Source organism: Frieseomelitta varia, unplaced genomic scaffold (assembly GCF_011392965.1).
Source record: "Frieseomelitta varia isolate USP_RPSP 00005682 unplaced genomic scaffold, Fvar_1.2 scaffold_273, whole genome shotgun sequence".
Classification (NCBI taxonomy): domain Eukaryota; kingdom Metazoa; phylum Arthropoda; class Insecta; order Hymenoptera; family Apidae; genus Frieseomelitta; species Frieseomelitta varia.
Window position 1 is genome coordinate 24,063 of NW_025110005.1, and position 19,665 is coordinate 43,727.

A 19,665-nucleotide genomic window follows, 5' to 3' on the forward strand; every position below is an offset into this window, starting at 1 on the left:
TTAGTTATAGTTACACCATTTTTTAGTGTAGATACGCTATTATCGTAGTATACGTGTCATCACGTATTTCATTCTTGTAATATATTCTCTAAAGTGAGTCTGTTAATAAGAAATTAACACATAGATTCTCTCAAGCGACGAATTCCTTCCTCTGTGATTGTTGATTCACGCGATTCCCCGTGTCGGATCCACGAACGGCTGTTCTATTGCTACGGTCCTGCGAAAGTACCGTTACGCGTATCTGACAGAGCGTTGAACCACAATGGTAAAGCCACCTGCGGTACTTTTCGAAACGACACCGACGACTACGCTCCGGCCAATTGTGTTTACACAAAGGAAACGATCATCGACGTAAAAACGTACATAAGAAAGAAAGAAAAAAAAAGAAGAAGAAGAAAAGGATCGCTGTTGTTTCGACTGTCTCTGTGTTCTTGTCGAAAGAATAATGAGGAGCCGCGCGATAATTAACGATGACTCCTGGCAAGTAGCACATGCAAAGTTGTTGGTGGAATCGCAAAACTAAAAGCCGGTAGTGCTGGCCTGCTCGTCAACTGTCTCACTTGACGCGTATACGCCGCGTATCAATCGTGTTAAAACGTGCAGCCAGAAGAAGAAATGTGTCATCCGATACGTACGTAGTGTCACGTGCTAACAAAGAAAAACATGAAAATGGAGTTGCGAAACGGTGGTGGACATTCCGAGAAGAGGAACAATTCGGGATCGACGAGAAAGGAGAAATCGATATTTTGGACATACGTGCTGTGGATGATCGGTGGTTTCGTCGGAGCGCATCACGTATACCTGGAACGGGACGCGCAGGCTTTTATATATTTCAGTACTCTCGGTGGATATCTCGGTCTCGGATGGCTTCGCGACATCTACAGGATACCTTCGTACGTTCGCGATGCCAACGAACACCCAAACTTTGTGAATGACTTTAAGGGAAAGGTTCGGGCCAATCGTAAGGTACGTATCGAGAAAACGATCGACGATCACTATTTTTAGCACGAGATGGGACGAGTGTAACTGTCCATAAAGAAGGAATCGAATCGTGCGATATACATATAAGAAATACGAATCGACCTCGTAGGCGAAATTTGATATTAAAACAGTGTGTTTGGTCGCTTGGTTTCAGCCACCGTTCTCGTCGGTGCGGTTCGCCACGGCAAATGCGGTTGCGTACTTTTGGGCCGAGATATTTCGCAACGCGATTCCAGAGGACGAAGTATTTGGAATTAATTTCAGACACTTGCTAATCCTGACACCTTTGGTCATTGCTTTAGGTAAAGAAATTGAAACGCAAAATCCAGAAACTGACTGTGAAGTCACCGAGGCGCAATTTATCTTTTACCTCCGCTAATAGCATGTTCGTTGTGCCTCGCATAATTAGCCGATAAGATTTCGCAAGTGCGAATATCACGCTGAATATACGTTTAACATCTTGCGCTGGAATTTTTTGTTCCAAAATTGCAATATTTTCTCAGTTTTTAGTATATTTAAGTAAAACAAAATAGGCAAAACAAATAATAAATTTATTACTTCTCAATAATTTCTATCCAGTGATATCGTACCGACGAGTTTAAAAGGAAAAGAAAGCGACGAATTATTGTGTACGGTTCGGTCACGTTATGGTCCGCAATCAGTTTGCCAGCGCAAGTTGTTAAACCGATGCTTACACGATCCGGCAAAGTAATTTTACGAATCGAATATTGTTCTCTGTTATTTATTTATGGTTGATAACGTTTCAGCCGCGGCCTGAATTTCCCTCTGCGAATGTCTAGTAATTGTGTTTGATCAGGTGTCTGGACGGTTGGAAATATTGGCAGAGAACAAGGTTCCATATGGATTGCACTTTGCTCGGCGTATTTGCTCTATCCAACGCTGTTCTACATCGGGGACGACAGCACGTGGATATTTTTGATGGTGGTCGCTGCTAGTTTAAGTTTCGATACGTTCAGCAAACAGTGGAGACTGAAGCCGAGGAAGAAACGAAGCTTCGTGCGAAGGATCTTCTGTCTCGGCTTAGCTGCCGCGATCTACCTGTCCTTGATAGGATTGTACTTGTACTTTAACGCTGTTATTACCGACAGCGAGGGCGAGGAGATCAAATTATCCGAGGCTGTTCAACACTTCTTAACGTCTCCCATATGGTTGGATCTCAAGGTTTGTGAAAAAAAAATCACGCGAAACGATGTGGAGTATTTTACAAAATTCGAAATTTTCCAGGCAAGTCTCATAGCAACCTGGAATCAAGCGATTCATCAAGGTTTTTGGGCAACGTGGGCGCAATTGATAGATCTGACAGATCCTCGGGGAGAAATAAACGCTTACAAGGTACGCCTCGATTCCCCGTTACGTGTGCAATTGCATCACACGTGTCTGAATGCGAAATTTTTGCGTGTAGGTTTTAGGACTTTCTCAAACGGCCACACAAACCGAGGTAACGTCCCGTTGGAGAGCTCTTTCGAGGGACAATCATCCCGACAAGATAAAAGGCACCGAGGAAGAAAGGAGACAGGCTCAGGAGAAGTTTATGGAAATACAGCAAGCGTACGAAATTCTTTCCAAGGCGAAAAACCGCAGGCAACGTCGAAATAGAAAATTTGAAACCTGACCTGTATAACTGTATGCATTAACTTTTCAAGTTGAATCGGATAAGTCGACAATTTTATATCAACTGAAATTATCACGACAGTCTGATGTTTTGATATTTCGAAAACTAGCGATTAAACTGGTTGTATCTGTATTGAGACAAAGTTTCCGCCGCCTCGTTAATGTTTATTCTAAAAAATATATTTCTTACAGTTCTTCAACAGCAAAGTACGAACTTTATTAACGATAGAAACCTGCGTTGCGAAGCAGTTCGTTATACCTCGTTGTCTCTTGTTACAACAGTATGCACTTTTGTTGAAGGCAATATTATCCGAGTTGTAAAATTTACGCATTACGCTCACGTTCGAGTGCTCGACGCAGGTGTGAGTAAGTACGTGCAAAGTTTCATGTACACATAGAAATTTTACCTTTGTACGTATTTGCTACGAGTACTGTATAATATATAAACATGTAAGTACATGTGGTAATGTCCTTGTCAGAGTATGGTTCTGGCTCGCCCCGAAGAAGAAAGATTGCTTTCGCCTTTAATAGCTAGCAACCGTCTTACAAATAATATACGACAGTTTTACTAAGATATTTATTTATAAGTTTGTTCGGCGGTCAATATAATTTAAAAAAATGTCAGTTTATGATTTTCAATAGGTATTTGTAAGTTGAAAAATCGTTTTCGTCGCTCACTTGGTGAATGATTATTTCACGAAGCATTGAAAAATTATCTCATCGATTCGATGAATAACGATAACTCTTGTTGATCCGTTGACGTTCAGTTGGAGAAACTTGTCTATCTGTACAGTCTAACCTCTGGCGATATTTACCAAAATCGTAGAGCAAAAATAAATTTCATCGTTGCGTGGAATAGAATACGAGGTTGAAAAGTTTGTTAAATTTCGATCGACTAGAAAAAAGAATGACCGTACAAGATTTTTAGTATATCAATAGTACTTGAACGAGGATCGTTTGGTAGGAACTGTGTATCCGAACCGAATAGTCGGCGGATGAATCGCTGAACGTGACTCGTCGTTTTTATTTGTTTTTGTTCTTCGACCGCGATGGCTTTCCTACCGTATTCTCGATCTTCTCCGTGAAATTTGGCGCGTACTTGTCCTTCGATTGCTCAAGAAAATCTTGCGGCGAAACCAGAGTCACTCTGGAAAGAATCGAAAGGAACAGAAGAATCAACAAAATGAGGATCGGCTGTTTGGTATAAACGCAAAAAAGAGCGAAAGCTTTACCTTAACTGTGGAACGCTCAAAGGTCGGAGAAGGCTTTTAACCACGGGAGGAACGTCGCTGGATTTTGGTAGTGCCGGACTGCTTGCGCAAAGGGCAGCGCTGGTTAATTGAGAGACCAAGGAGAAGCTTCGATCTGGCCCGGACGTGGTGCGAAAAACTTTCCTTATCTTCGACTTGAGCCCGGAAGATGGCGGCGACAGAGGTGCGGTCGGAACAGGCATCACCTGTGCATTATCCAACACTTTTCATTATTCTCTGTGGCACTGCCATTATCGCTTCGACGACCGCATATTTTTCTCATCGCAATTGCCGCTGCGTAAGACAGATTTTACTGCGCAGTCATTCGCAGAATAATGAGTACAGAAGGACTAAAAATTGCGCCACTGAAAAAGACTCATTTCTGATATGAAAATATGCGCGTCCTTGAATAACTCGAAGCACAGATTTGCATTAACTCTTGCGATAAGAAGGGATTGTTTAAAGTGTGTATCGCGGAACAGTTATTTCCGTGCAGAATTAGTTGTGTTATTTCAAAAAGGAATTCATTTCAATTGCAAAGTAGATACTAATCGAGTATAAGGTAAGGCAATCTTTTTTTCCACTAGATTTAATGTCGGAAGTAAGAAATAATATTTTCCAGCCATGACTCCCAGGATCTTTGGAAAAGATAAGCAGAGTAGAAGATTTATATTGTTGGAAGAAAAATTGGATGAAATTCTTGATCGGTTGAAATCTGGTGATAGGTTAACATCTCTTTTGCAAGAAATTTCACAGAAATGAATCGACAATTCGTACAATTACGAAAAATGAAAGTAAAGTAAGAGCTAGATTTTCTGCTGAAACATCATCAAGTACAAAAGATCTTTTATTGATAAAAACAGAAAGTTGTTTAATTATACGGATATTGTTTAATTATATTGCAATAGGAAGAATATTCCTTTGTTAAATACATACTTGTTTAATAAGACAGAAAGAACAAAATATTCTTTTGTCACATTGAAAAAGAACTATTTATGGGGGCTACCGTAATTACATTATATTTGTCAATAAAATTTAGCTTGTCAAATTGCAGATTTCTCGCGTACAGACAATTTAATGTGAATCTGCAGTGAATTTCAGGTTTTTGCGAAAACGGGTTTCTTTCTAAAAAATAAATGCCATGTCATTAACCAAGTGGTTCATCTTGCAAGCAACGAAACAGTTTTCAGAATACGAACATCGAATTGGAGATTCTGAAATCAGAATTTCTTTTTTTTTTTTTTCGTACGTCTTGCGAAAGTAGTGATGCAAAGTGCAAATTTTCGCGACGACGGCCGACAATGTGATACCTCGTCAAAGGCACAATTACCTTTCCCTGAAGTACTTTTGCTGCCAGTTCGGGTTCGCTACCCCAGCGGCAAGAAGTCGATCTTTCCAGAAGTCGATGTCTGGCGAACCTCTCGATCACTTCGGCGCACACGTATCTTCCGCAAAATCTGGCCCACTGTTCGGCCCTCAGTCCTCTCCCGTGATCTCTCAGCGTCGGATTCGCGCCTAGAAACCAAAGTTCGTACACTTACGCTTCCCAACCTTTTTTCCAGACACGAGCTGGTACTGTGCTTTTTGCAAGAAACATAAGAGAAGAATGAAAAGACTTTCCGCTCACCGGCGAATAACAGAATTTTGGCACATTTGGTTCTTCCTTGGAGGGCTGCCTTCATCAACGGAGTGAAGCCCGATGCGTTTCTCGCGTCCACTTGGATGTCCGGGCATCTTTGAAGCAGTATGTTCAGACACTCCGTTTGCCCTGGATCGAACGGAACGAGACGGCCCAGTTAAGGGGTCAGGACAGTTTGAAATTTTCGAAAAATCGATTTTTTTTTTTTTTGTTTTTTAAATAGTAGTTTGAAGTCTTAGAAATAAGATACAAAAGGTCCTAGACTTTAAAACAGCCCAAAATTGCAATATTTTGAAGTATATTTAAGTATAATCCAGGCAAAATTGCATATAATAATGAATTTATTACTCCTCAATAATTTCTATCCAGTGATGTACCGACGAATACAAAAGGAAAGCGACGAATTATTGTAGACGGTTTGGTCACTCGTTATGGTCCGCAATCAGTTGCCAGCGCAAGTGGTTAAGGGATCAGGACAGTTTGAAATTCTCAAAAAATCAATTTTCTTTTTTTTTTTTGTTTGAAATAGTAGTTTGAAGTCTTATAAATAAGATACAAAAGGTCCTAGACTTTAAAACAGCCCGAAATTGCAATATTTTTCTCAGTTTGAAGTATATTTAAGTACAACTCAGGCAAAATTGCATATAATAATGAATTTATTATTTTTCAATAATTTCTATCCAGTGATGTACCGACGAATACAAAAGGAAAGCGACGAATTATTGTAGACGGTTTGGTCACTCGTTATGGTCCGCAATCAGTTGCCAGCGCAAGTGGTTAACGGATCAGGACAGTTTGAAATTCTCAAAAAATCAATTTTCTTTTTTTTTTTTGTTTTAAATAGTAGTTTAAAGTCTTAGAAATAAGATACAAAAGATCCTAGCTTTTAAGACGACTTATTTTGAGGTATAATAATAAATCCGCGGATAGAGAATAATTGAATCTGTATCACTGTTTACAACTTTAAGCAGTATTACAAAGTGTAAATCGTGTGATTCAAATATTACTTTTGGTGAATCGACTATTAGGGGACTTGGATTCAGTTTAGTTGTGAATTGTAAAAACTGTGAGATATAAGTAAAAAAAGTAAGTAAAGGATACATATGAAAAATGACATTCTGAAACTTTAAACGCGTTTCTCTCGAAACTAGGTTTTGAGAAACGGTGTGCAAGATATCTCGGAATCCAACGAACCGATTACTGTGAAACTTTTCTTTATTGTAACATTTAATAGGGATTGACAATCGAACATTTTTTAATTTTTAACAATTTCGAAAAATATAAACAAAAAACGTAGAAATTTTTGGCACAAATTCGATACATCAAAATAATAGCTGCTATTTTCATAATTTTCACAGAAATGAAAATGTTGGATCGTCAATCCCCAGAGAATATTGTTTACTTTTGAACTATTTTGCCTTTTTATTGCAGCTAATCCTGTTTGGCTGGAATCATACACACCGTTAGGCAATGTAGAAAAGTTCCGTTAAAAATGTGAAGTAGACCTCTTTTTTTCTCTTTTAATGTTGCTTTTTATAGTTCATAATATGTTAAAATAAATCATAAAAGCTCCTGTCAATCAACTATATACTTTTTTTTCTACTAGTTCTCCGAACTATTCGTAATTTTTAGGCTCGTCAAACTGTCCTGCCCCCTTGAATCGAGAACGGAACAAACGTCGTGAAACTTCGCGGAATCGGAACAGTAACGTTCGACAGTGTTTTGGCTTGAAACGTCCTACGTCACTCTGCAAAACCACGCGCCAGCAAGTTTCAAGTAAGTACTCTAACGTATCATTTATTTCTGGCGCCGATGACGCGACTGGGATCCTTGCGCCTTGCGGCACATCACGAGTATAAAATTTGACGTCCGCTTCTTGACGTTATTGTATGCACATACGTGTGTGTTATAACTATACTATGGGTATAGTTGTCTGTCCGATATGACCCGAGGTTTTTTCTAACGATGCGAGAACTGTTGTATTTACAAAATTTATGCCCACCGCGTGGCCGCATTCTTCCGATTACGCACGACACGGTTGTACGGGGCAGAGATGGAAGTCTGTCCTTGAAAGAGCAACTTCGGAGCAACAAATTTTATTTTGATCGAAGAAACCTTCTTTCGAACGATTTGCGTTTTCCAGCACGCGCAGAACCGCAACGAGAAACTGGTATATATAACTCGTCAGCATATTTACCTTCTTTCATTTTTTTTTCTCTTTTTTTTTTTTTTAAATTAACACTTTCTTTTAAATCATCACTTACCAGCCTGCGCGGCAAAATGCAGAGGCGTGTTGCCTTCGTTGTCGGGAACGTTCGGGTCCACCCTGTCGTACGACAGAGCTAGTTCCAGCATCGTCGAGGCACCATTCCCAGCCATGTAGCTGATGGCGGTCTGGCATCGTGCATAAACAATCGAAATGTCTAGTTATATTCGAAGGCTGGCACAAAAGTCCGGTTGTATGTAAAACTTGGTTGAAACTATGCAAGTCTCTTTGCAATTTCAAAAATTTATTACAAAGGCAAGTGAAAAGACAGATAAGTGGAAATTATTACAAAATGAGACGTATATATTCAAGTGCTTTTTGCCTCATTTAATACACCTCTGTATGGGCATTATTAGTTTCACGAAGCACATCAAGACGGTACTCCATGTTCGCTGTAGCATACCCAATGGCATCAGTGATCTTTTGCTTTAGATTAGTAATGTCCCTTTGTTCGATACACGATATCTTAACATAACCACATGGTGGTCTATAAAGTCTCTTTACAATTTCAAAAATTTATTACAAAGGCAATTGATGAGACATCTTCGTCAGATTTGTTCTGTGTACTCAGTGGTTATCAAGGTTTTTGTCACACTGTATTTCACGTACCCTGTTGACGAATAAGATACTGTTAATTGATTACCCTTACAAAATGACTAGAGAAAGCACAATGTGTATCATCGTTTATTGAAACCAAATCGGATCTGCAGACTCGGCGAAACTTCAGAACTAACTAAGTATGGAAGAGATCTGTCGTCACGTTCGTCATATTCGTGCATGGCACAAGGAATTTATGGAGACAGGGACAGTGTCCGATAAAAGGAGGAGTGAACGACCAAGAACATCCGAGGAAAACATCGATCGTGCAAGAAATCGAGTATCGTCTTGATGTGCTTCGTGCAACTAATGATACCCATGTAGAGGTGTAAATGAGGCAAAAAAAGAAAAAAAAACTTGAATACATACGTCTCATTTTGTAATAACTTCCACTTATCTGTCATTTCACTTGCCTTTGTAATCAATTGTTGAAATTGCAAAAAGACTTTATGGACACGCTGTACATATAAAACTCTGTCTCGAACCGAAGAGTTATTTAAATTTTCCACGCCGGTCGAGAACTCGTCTCGTGTTCCCCTCACAATACTTTTCATTCGTTTCCTCTACGTCGCTCTCTGTATGCTCTCGTCGATACCACTTTCCGTTTTCCGCCGTGTCACGTACACAAATGCGTATTCAACGTCGTTAGAAACAGCATCGCGGAGCTGTTCTCGTCGGCCTCAAGAAAATGAAATGGAAATAAAACGCGGGCGAACGCCGGTTGAAAGTTGAAAAGAGGTTTGTCCTAGCCAGGCTGTCCTACTCTAGACTATTCTTTGCTTCTCTCGGAAGGAGAGACGCACAAAGGACTGTGCGATAAAAATCAATTTATTAAGTGGTTACTGCGACCACGTTGACGCGATAGTTCAAATGCTATTACTTTATGTGCGTCATCATGGCAAACACGCGTCAGCAGATCACTCGTACTTGTTTTTTTCTTTCTTTCCTTTCCTTTCTTTTCTTCGTGCAAAGAATTGATGAGAACGTTCGACGTTCCTCGAGGAAGTAAAAGTTTCTCTAAAAACAATGGCAGATTTAGCGGTGATGTGGCGATCACGTCGGTAGAAAGTTGCACGTGTCGAAACACGCGAGAATTTAAATTTCAAAGTATCGTCAACGAGAGATGACGTTAACGATGTGTTAATGTTAACGAATAAATTAGATTCAGGAAGAAAGAAATGTTTTATTCTCGTTTTGCTACGGATCTCGAACGTACGTATAATGCAAACGATAATTTCAGGGTTCAAAAGTTCAGATGCATAAACTCCGAGAACGTCAAGCTGCAGTTATGGTTATTAGCACGGTATACTTATGTATATACGAAGTAGGATGATACGAGGATATTGTCAGTGACAATCGTTTCTTTTTAAATTTCGCACATCCAGTGAAAGAAACGATTTCTTTTCCCGCGACTTTGAAACAATTTGTATGCATACACGCCTAACGAGCATAAGTAGCTGTTGTATATCTCTACCGAGATAACAAAGTTCCAAACCTTTATCGCGCTTCTGCAAATACATTGTTACTGCCGGTAGTAAAGCTCCAATGATACGCGTACGTACAGATGACAGAAGCGTAAATTGACATGTGCGAAAAAATGCGGTTACTTAATTGTACGTTATCAGATTGCGTTATCTGTTTGCTGATGTTACCAGCAAAGTGGCAGTTGTTTAGATTAGAAAAGGATGGCAGATACGGTGTTTTGTATTTTTGTATTTTTGTAATTTTTCCATTAATAATTTTCTGATTAAAATCAAGTATTTTAGACGAAAAAAAAAGGTGACAGATACATTATTTTGTATTTTTTGTACACCACTAATTTCCAACAGAATAGCAATTGTCTATAGGTACTAGATTAAAAAAAGGTGATAGATTATTTTGTATTTTTTGTACACCACTAATTTCCAGCAGAATAGTAATTGTCTATAGGTACTAGATTAAATTAAAAGGTGACAGATACGGTGTTTTGTACTTTTGTAATTTTTTCACTAATAATTTTCTGATTAAAATCAAGTATTTTTAGCGAGTCAAATATTTTAGATTTAAAAAAGGTGACAGATACAGTATTTTGTACTTTTTGTACACGACTAATTTCCAGCAGAATAGCAATTGTCTATAGGTACTAGATTAAAAAAAGGTGACAGATACGGTGTTTTGTACTTTTGTAATTTTTTCACTAATAATTTTCTGATTAAAATCAAGTATTTTTAGCGAATCAAGTATTTTAGATTAAAAAAAGATGACAGATACATTTTTGTATTTTTTGTACACGACTAGCAAAATAGTAACTGTCTATAGGTGCTAAATTAAAAAATCAAATATTTTTAGTAAAGTATTTTACATTAAAAAACAGTGAAAGATATAATATTTTGCATTTTTTGTACACGACTAGTTTCCAGCAAAATGATAATTGTCTATAGGTACCTGATTAAAAAATCAAATATTTTTAGTGAGTCAAGTATTAAAAAACAGTGACAAATACAGTATTTTATACACGACGAATTTCCAGCAAAATAGCAATTGTCTATAGGTACTAGATTAAAAAAAGTTGACAGATACGGTGTTTTGTATTTTTGTAATTTGTTCAATAATAATAATAATTTCCAATGTTAATAATAATAATTTTCTAATCGAAATCAATCGCTTCTAGTGAAAAGCCACGTAACCAACGTGATTAACGATGACTTACCCTGCCGCTGCTGTCAGCGATATTGACGTCCATGTCGGCGAGGCCGAATTTTCGCACGTGGGCAGCAATTTGCTCGAGGGCAGTGTCGTCGGCATCTCTGGCTGCCCTGAGAAGGGCCGATGCGCCCTCGGAGGTCGCTTGCCACGAGGACGGCACTTTTCCCGCGGTGTCCGCCTCGTGCACGCCACGATCTACGCAATCAACCGAGTGTTTTACGTCTGTCATGACAAATTTTTCAAGATGCAGAAGTAAAAGTGGGGGGGGGAAGGGAGAGAAATAAGATAGAGAAGCAACAAACAGGCTGTCCAGGTAGCCTTCGTTGGCTCGATAGTTTACGTTTACGTGACAGACATATTTATCTTTCTAATCAATTATAACACTGGATATATGTATTGGTAACACAAGAAGATTGGTTTTAGCGAAAATTAGCATTGAACGGAGAACAATTCTACAGAGAGTCATTCTACGGAGAGTAATTATTTACGTGGGTGGTGTGCCTCTCTCGATAATCGATGATTCTACCGTTGTGTTCGTTTTAGTCGCCCGCTTTCAACGCGTCGTGTTATTCGACTTCTATTTTCTCCCCCCGTTCGTTTATTCAGTCCGTTCGTATATGCGTTCGTGCATATTCTTCTTGACGGATTTCCAAAGAAAACAAGAGCGATGCCCAAAGCGTGCAGGCACCAGAAAGAGTGCAAAATTGACGAGTTGCGTCTGTGTTTTTCGGTTTCAGATGCGAACGAGAGAATCCGAATGAGAGAAAAGAAAATAGTAAATACCTTGCAAAACACCCTTGTGATAGACTTTGACCTCGTGAACGGCGGCCACTCTTCTGTAAGGCAGGCGTTTCTCCTCGAAACTCGTGTCCGAACTGAACGACACGGATTTCTTCACGCGAGCGCCGCTTCTCCTACGCCGTTCGACCGGCAACGTTTGAACGCTCGACGAACGAGCTCGTCGAAACGGCTCAAGATCGTTCGTCACCCTGCTCAAGATCGAAAGGTATCCCCTCAGCGGCGAATGCCTGATCGAACAGGTGTTCTCGTTGCAGTAACTGTCCTCCGAGCGGCTTTCGTCTAGCTTGCTCGCACGGATTCTAGCGGCAGAGTGGGTGAGACTCGACAGAAAAGCGGACGATCTCTTCAAAATACCTTCATCGGTCGTTTTCCGATCGATCTTCCGCGTCGTCGAGAAACCTGAAAAGTCATTCTCTCTAGTAGTGTTCGTTTCAAACGCCAAGTGTTTTCAGTTTCTTGACGACGAGCCAGCTGGAAAAAGAAAATCGGTAAACGCGTGCCGCCGTTCCCTTTTCGAATCGTCTATTTCGAGATTCGTTTCGCAACGAGGGAACAACGAACGTGTAATTGCAGGTATTTATGTACGTACTGTCTCGGAGATAATCGGGCACGGAGAATGACTTGCGAATAGGCCGCTGAGACTTGTCGCGATCCACGGATGCTACGACTTCGTTGGAGGACTGTTGTTTGGGGAAATGGTGGTGAAATTTGGCGCGAGTACCATTCGCGTTCACGGCTGTCTTGTAAACGGTGGACGGCGCCGGCGTCTCTCTGGCCGCGCAGTTACTTCGAGCAAGCTCCCCCCTGGACGCGACGATGCTGGTATTGTTGACAGGGCAGTTGTTGCCCTTTGTCGCCAGAGAATTGCACCTTAGCCTTAGCGTAGCCCGCGCCCCGTTTACCTGCCGGTTATCTTCCTCCAATCGGCCCTCCTGTTTCCATCACTTGTGCATATTAAAAGAGAGTCCCATCTACTTACTGTTAGCCTGTGCAAACGTCGTTCTCGGCATGCAGCGAGTGAAAAAAAGTAGAAACGCGTTGGGAAACGCGTTGGGAAACGCGTGCGTTAGATTCACGGTTCAAGGGCAGGCAGGTAGAAGAGAAAAGTTAACCGCTTGCGCTGGCGACTGATTGCGGACCATAACGAGTGACCGAACCGTACGCAACAATTCGTCGCTTTCTTTTTAAACTCGTCGATATCACTGGATAGAAATTATTGAAAAGTAATAATTTATTATTTGTTTTGCTTATTTTGATTTACTTTAAATATATTTAAAACTGAGAAAATATTACAATTTTGGAACAAAAAAATTCTCAATATGCGTGGCACGTCATTCCAGTGCAAGAGGTTAACTACTTGCACTGGCGATTGATTGCGGACCATAACGAGTGACCGAACCGTACCCAACAATTTTTGGCTTTCTTTTTGAACTCGTCGGTATGATATCATTAGATAGAAATTATTGAGAAGTAATAATATTATTTGTTTTGCCCATTTTGTTTTACTTTAAATATATTTAAAACTGAGAAAATATTACAAAAAAATACTCAATATGCGTGGCACGTCATTCCAGTGCAAGAGGTTAACCTGTTACGCTGGCAATTAATTGCAGATCATCGAGTAACCAAACCGTACACAATAATTCGTCGATTTCTTTTTGAACTCGTCGGTATGATATCACTGGATAGAAATTATTGAGAAGTAATAAATTTATTACTTATTTCGTCTATTTTGTTTTATTTAAATATATTTAAATAAAACCGAGAAAATATTACAATTTTGCAACAAAAAAATTCTCAGTATGCGTGGTACGTCATTCCAGTGCAAGAGGTTAATCTCATGCGCTGGCAACTAATTGCGGACCGTAACGAGTGACCGAACCGTACACAACAATTTGTCGCTTTCTTTTTGAACTCGGTATGACATCACTGGATAGAAATTATTGAGAAGTAATAAATTTATCATTTGTTTTACTTTAAATATAATTTAAAACCGAGAAAATATTACAATTTTGCAACAAAAAATTCTCAATATTCGTGGCACGTCATTCCAGTGCAAGAGGTTAATCTCATGCGCTGGCAACTAATTGCGGACCGTAACGTGTGACCGAACCGTACACAACAATTTGTCGCTTTCTTTTTGAACTCGGTACGACATCACTGGATAGAGATTATTGAGAAGTAATAAATTTATCATTTGTTTTACTTTAAATATAATTTAAAACTGAGAAAATATTACAATTTTGCAGCAAAAAAATTCTCGACGTTCGTGGCACGTTCATTCCAGCGCAAGAAGTTAATTAAAGTGGCGTGCATAGTGCGCAAGCACGTACGAAGGTGCCGATATCTTTTCTTTATACACGCGGATTTAAATTGAGTTCAAATCAAATACAGGTTAAAACTCTACGAAGAATCTCTTAGAGGGGCGAGGGTGGCTTTTGAAATGTCAAAGACACCGACGAAAGGCTTACTTATCGAGAGGCTTACTTACTAGAGAGAAATGGAGAAACTTTGAATCGACGATTGCGGAGGAAATGAGGAGAGCGAGTCGGCGCGTTGAAAATCGATGGTTCCCGCGGAAACTCTCGGAAATCACTGACGGCGTACGCGGATCAACAGACACTCCCGCACGCCACCAAGGCGTCTCCCGGCGTTCGGAGTAGGAGAAGTTCCTTGAAAAGCGAGTCGTGCCTTCCGGATCGGCTCGTAGAGACGTGCACGCGTGTTCTACCGCGTCCGTTTCAACTAAACGCTATTTATATGTCGGTTAAGTCGGTTCGGTTGTGGCTCGTTCGACGCTTATGTACACGCGCGCATCGTCGAAAGAATGGAGGATCTGCCGGGGCAACGTGTGTACGCGTTTGTTTCTCTCCGCGTTGGCTCGACCTGTCGCCTCTGGCCACCCTGGCGACCCCCGTCTTTTCTTCTCTCCATGTTTCTTTCTTTATATTTTTTTCCTCCTCTCGATCGACCAACTGGTGGTCTCCCGGAGCAACGGGAGCGTTCGCCCTCGGTATTTTCGCTTTTCGCGTAAGCTATAAACGTCTTCGAAACACGCGTAATAAATCGTCTCGGGAAAATTCTGCTGCGCAACTGACTGCTGGCGTTCGAGCGTAAAACGATCGTTTCACGAACAATTACTGAATCGTAAATTAATCGATTTTCGAGAAGACGGTCGAACGTTACGCGGCCGTACGTGCTTGCACTCGAATACATGCATGGAAATGTAGGTGAAAGACGAAACGAGAAACGCTTACTCGATTGGAGGCACGCTGATACATGGCGTCTTGGACGTTACGGCACTTTATCCCACTGGACAGAGAAATTCTCCCGTAGTAGAGCTGGTCGTTCAACGTTGGCAACTTGTTTTCCCGATTCTTCGTCATCGTCGACGTGGACACCATCCGCGACACACCGTATGTTATCGATAACGAGACGTCAAGTCGATCGATCGTCTCGGTCCCCGGGTAACATGTTGCCCCGATCGTTGCGAGCGAGAACTGATAAACGAAAGGGAAATATCGTTTGACCGAGCCCCGAGTCCGTGTCAAGTTAATTTCGTCTCTCTTCCGAGGTTTGCGCAACCGAGGAATTCGTGATTTTCACGTATTTCGGTACGTGTCGGTGAGCGAGAGACGATGATCTTGGTTGAGCGAACTTTCGGCGGTCGTGCACACTCGTCTTTTTGCTAGCGCGGCGCGTGCTTATTTTGGCGGTGTTACATTTACCCGACCAGTCTTATCGTCGTTAGTCGCCGTTGTTCCTGGCGTTAAGCCAATATTTTGAATTCTCCTCTATGCACGCCGAGAATCTATCGATTGTGCCGTGCCCCGAGAAACTTCCTTTCAACTCCGGGGCTGTTTATCGATTTTACAAAATCATTGCCGCGTTTGAAAGAGCGCGTATGGCGCCTATCGAGCTATTTCGGCAAATGTGTAAGATTCGACCTATCTGTTAACTCTTTGCACTCTCGACTATAGATGCTTATATTTAGCTAATGGCTAGAATTGTAAAATTTTTTGTAATTGCTGATAATGAAATTATATAGGTATTGTGTGGATATAAATAGAGTAGGTAGAAATAATAGATATAAATAGAGTAGGTAGAAATAATAAAATTTCAAAGAGATGAAATTCGAGGATAGAAGCAGTTGATACTTATTATCGTAGAATTATTATTCGATTCGCCATAAGTCGCATAAACTACCACTAGATTACGAAACTTTTCCCACGTCCGACCTCTTTGTTAATTCTTTGCATTCTCGACTTTTGTTTAGCTAATTGCTAGAATTGTAAAATTTTTTGTAATTGCTGATAATGAAATTATATAGGTATTGTGTAGATATAAATAGAGTAGGTAGAAATAATAGATATAAATAGAGTAGGTAGAAATAATAAAATTTCAAAGAGATGAAATTTGAGGATAGAGGCAGTTGATACTTATTATCGTAGAATTATTATTCGATTCGCCATAATTCGCATCAACTACCACTAGATTACGAAACTTTTCCCACGTCCGACCTCTTTGTTAATTCTTTGCATTCTCGACTAAGGAGACTTTTGTTTAGCTAATTGCTAGAATTGTAAAATTTTTTGTAATTGCTGATAATGAAATTATGTAGGTATTGTGTAGATATAAATAGAGTAGGGTGGGTAGAAATAATAAAATTTCAAAGAGATGAAATTCGAGGATAGAGGCAGTTGATACTTATTATCGTAGAATTATTATTCGATTCGCCATAATTCGCATCAACTACCACTAGATTACGAAACTTTTCCCACGTCCGACCTCTTTGTTAATTCTTTGCATTCTCGACTAAGGAGACTTTTGTTTAGCTAATTGCTAGAATTGTAAAATTTTTTGTAATTGCTGATAATGAAATTATGTAGGTATTGTGTAGATATAAATAGAGTAGGGTGGGTAGAAATAATAAAATTTCAAAGAGATGAAATTCGAGGATAGAGGCAGTTGATACTTATTATCGTAGAATTATTGTTCGATTGATTCGCCATAATTCGGATAAACTAAACTTCTCGTTACTTCTTACGAAAGTTTATAAAATGGCGTAGGAAATTTTTTAAAAGATAGAAATTACGTATCATTAACTTTTACATATTACACTTAATGATTGTTTTGAACAGAAGAACGCAATCGACCAAATTTCGTGCTCAAATGTCATTTAAACAGCATTATTTGAAAAATCGTTTTCAAGGGCAAAGAGTTAACAATGTTCGTACCACGAATCAGAAGGCAAATGCTTAAAATACTAGAATTCATAATAATGATAAAATAAAAACGTGGCTCTTTGTGTCGAAGCGATCGATGAAGATTCTGCGCAGAACGGAAACGATCGACGACGATCTTTATTTCAAAAAGAAGAAATTTGAGAGTAAAAGAAGTCGACATTCATTATCGTTGAATTATTATTCGGATAAACTAAACTTCTTGTTAAGTTTAACTTCTTGAGAAAGTTTGTAAAATGGCGTAGGAAATTTTTGAAAAGATTGAAATTAACTTTTACATATTATACTTAATGATTGCTTTGAACAGAAGAACGCAATCGACAAAATTTCGTGCTCAAATGTCATTTAAACAGCATTATTTGAAAACCCGTTTTCTGGGCAAAGAATTAATAACACGAATCAGAAGGCAAAATTAAAATACTAAAATCCATAATAATGATAAAATAAAAATGTGGCTCTTTGTGTCGAAGCGATCGATGAAGATTCTGCGCAAAACGGAAACGATCTTTATTTCAAAAAGAAGAAATTTCAGAGTAAAGGAAGTCGATATTCATTATCGTTGAATTATTATTCGGATAAACTAAACTTCTTGTTACTTCTTGCGAAAGTTTGTAAAATGGCGTAGGAAATTTTTGAAAAGATTGAAATTAACTGTTACATATTATACTTAATGATTGCTTTGAACAGAAGAACGCAATCGACAAAATTTCGTGCTCAAATGTCATTTAAACAGCATTATTTGAAAACCCGTTTTCAAGGGCAAAGAATTAATAACACGAATCAGAAGGCAAAATTAAAATACTAAAATCCATAATAATGATAAAATAAAAACGTGGCTCTTTGTGTCGAAGCGATCGATGAAGATTCTCCGCAAAACGATCGAAATTTTCAAAACGAGGGTTCTCACGAGGATGCAGTGCTTCGTTCGAAACGTGTACTCGTGCAGAACGCGCGCGATTAATGAAAATTCATAGGAGCAGCGCGACAAACCCGACGAAGGCCGATAACGTGCACGCGACCTCATCAGAAATTATAATCGCGTTTTCGTTGATAATTCACGTGCGATTGACCGTGTCATTGACACATTTTAGGGGGGACGATAATAACCTCGCTGACGAATCTCTTGCGAACGTCTCGATTACGTGGATCGGTTTTCGCGTCTACGTAAGAGGACGTTCTTTTCCATACTGACCGGCTTCGGTTTAATTTTAAACGAGGTCGACGTCGAACCGACGCTGCGGATCCGTAAATTTGTCTCTTAATATCACGACCGTGGTTCGTTAACGGCCTCTTTAATAATTCGTGGCGAGCCGCTGCAAATAAACTAGACTATTCCGGGGCTCGGACAGTTCTTTTAAGTAAAGCAAAATCCTCCGCAAAATTTTCCAAACGTCCAACTTCAACGGTTCGAAAACTTTCTTACGACCATAGAGTGCAACAGGGAAATATCAATTTGCGCACATTTTATATTTTCTTCTCTCTTTTTTTACATACTTATTCGCCTGTCGAATATCACTCGACTTGGTCGAAAATATCCATAAAAGAAAATGTCCACCTACCTGTATTCATTTGTGCCGCTTGATCGACGATATAGGTAATACATAGGCAATCTTGTCCACGACACTATTAAATTTCGTCCGGTTTTTTTTTCTGGGAAAAAATTTATTGAAAGTGATAACAACGCGGTCGGTCGCGTGTACGAAAGTGCGGCAGAAACGGCGCCATTAATCCGACCAGGAGCAACCCTTCAACCCTAATTCTTCACCCTTTCAAAGCTGATCTGTCGGCGCCCAAGTAAGGACATTGATTGAACACTGGGCCAATGTTTAATTCGTCACCCTTTCCCTGAAACTATCGCGGCTGTCGTGTTCGGCCACTCTTGGGAGCGCTCTTTGATTCGCGCAGCCGCGGATTTAGGCCAGGCTCGGTTACTCCACGGCATGGTCGCATGGTCAACGAAAAGTCACGTATGTTTATCACCGAATAATTTTCGTCGAATTTTGTCTCTTGTCTCTTACTAATTAGCCGCTATCCCCAAGCGTCACTGACCAAGGTGAAACAAAGAGGAGTTCACTCGAGCATGCTCGTAGGCCAGTCTGTCGTTGGTTCTATTTTCGTAAAGGCAGGCAACGCGCTTTGCGGCCAATTCCGATGCACGTGCTCGGAACCTCCGATGATTCAAGTTCAATTAGAAAACCGACACTCCCAAAAATAGTGTTTGCAACGGCCTGTATATTAGCTGTTTGGCTAATACGGGCTATCGCGGAGAGCGTTACGTGTTAGACGCGGATATATTAATTCCGCAACCAATGCTTTCTGGTTCGATCTTGGATATACACGCACACATATACACACATTTTCAAACACACCGTTTTATGAATTTAATTATAAACGTTTAATTAGTAACACGTAAATCGAATTCACGTGTTCTTCGAGTGTCGGAGTTGAAAATGTTTGGTCGAACTGATTTCTTAGATCAAGCGGGTACTCTGGACTTCTTTGGGACTTTTTTCTAAGAGAACCAGGATACATTTTGGTATGCAGTTTTCGCACACGGATTTATTCATACTT

General features: G+C 39.9%; 2 protein-coding genes across 4 annotated transcripts; one reads left to right on the forward strand and one right to left on the reverse strand.

Moving 5' to 3' along the window:
• The first annotated feature begins 78 nt into the window (after positions 1 to 78).
• On the forward strand, positions 79 to 7,424 carry LOC122528969 (dnaJ homolog subfamily C member 22). 2 transcript variants are annotated; one of them, XM_043654654.1, is made up of 7 exons: positions 79 to 966; positions 1,136 to 1,283; positions 1,799 to 2,163; positions 2,227 to 2,334; positions 2,405 to 2,620; positions 4,175 to 4,183; positions 7,408 to 7,424. In XM_043654654.1, the coding sequence occupies exons 1-5, from the start codon at positions 664 to 666 to the stop codon at positions 2,612 to 2,614; spliced, it is 1,134 nt and encodes a 377-aa protein (XP_043510589.1). In that variant the 5' UTR covers positions 79 to 663; the 3' UTR covers positions 2,615 to 2,620; positions 4,175 to 4,183; positions 7,408 to 7,424. The 2 variants fall into 2 exon arrangements, with proteins under 2 accessions (XP_043510589.1, XP_043510588.1); XM_043654653.1 differs by lacking the exons at positions 4,175 to 4,183; positions 7,408 to 7,424 and having other exon boundaries at positions 2,405 to 2,820.
• On the reverse strand, positions 2,765 to 19,028 carry LOC122528966. Of its 2 annotated transcripts, XM_043654647.1 has the most exons (10): positions 18,654 to 19,028; positions 15,109 to 15,351; positions 12,441 to 12,783; positions 11,834 to 12,250; positions 11,055 to 11,245; positions 7,767 to 7,896; positions 5,491 to 5,631; positions 5,194 to 5,378; positions 3,846 to 4,069; positions 2,765 to 3,760 (listed from the first exon to the last, which is right to left on the reverse strand). In XM_043654647.1, the coding sequence occupies exons 2-10, from the start codon at positions 15,253 to 15,255 to the stop codon at positions 3,637 to 3,639; spliced, it is 1,902 nt and encodes a 633-aa protein (XP_043510582.1). In that variant the 5' UTR covers positions 15,256 to 15,351; positions 18,654 to 19,028; the 3' UTR covers positions 2,765 to 3,636. The 2 variants fall into 2 exon arrangements, with proteins under 2 accessions (XP_043510582.1, XP_043510583.1); XM_043654648.1 differs by lacking the exon at positions 18,654 to 19,028 and having other exon boundaries at positions 15,109 to 15,369.
• Between the last annotated feature and the right edge of the window lie 637 nt (positions 19,029 to 19,665).

Excerpts from the sequence above, each read along its gene's own strand:
- LOC122528969 (XM_043654654.1), top strand. The coding sequence starts at position 664 with ATGAAAATGGAGTTGCGAAACGGTGGTGGACATTCCGAGAAGAGGAAC. Across the intron at positions 1,284-1,798 it reads ACCTTTGGTCATTGCTTTAG|GTGTCTGGACGGTTGGAAAT; the intron begins GTAAAGAAATTG and ends GTGTTTGATCAG. Across the intron at positions 2,164-2,226 it reads CCATATGGTTGGATCTCAAG|GCAAGTCTCATAGCAACCTG; the intron begins GTTTGTGAAAAA and ends GAAATTTTCCAG.
- LOC122528966 (XM_043654647.1), bottom strand. The coding sequence starts at position 15,255 with ATGGTGTCCACGTCGACGATGACGAAGAATCGGGAAAACAAGTTGCCA. Across the intron at positions 7,897-11,054 it reads TCGCTGACAGCAGCGGCAGG|ACCGCCATCAGCTACATGGC; the intron begins GTAAGTCATCGT and ends GCACGATGCCAG. Across the intron at positions 4,070-5,193 it reads CAAAAGTACTTCAGGGAAAG|GTGATGCCTGTTCCGACCGC; the intron begins GTAATTGTGCCT and ends GATAATGCACAG.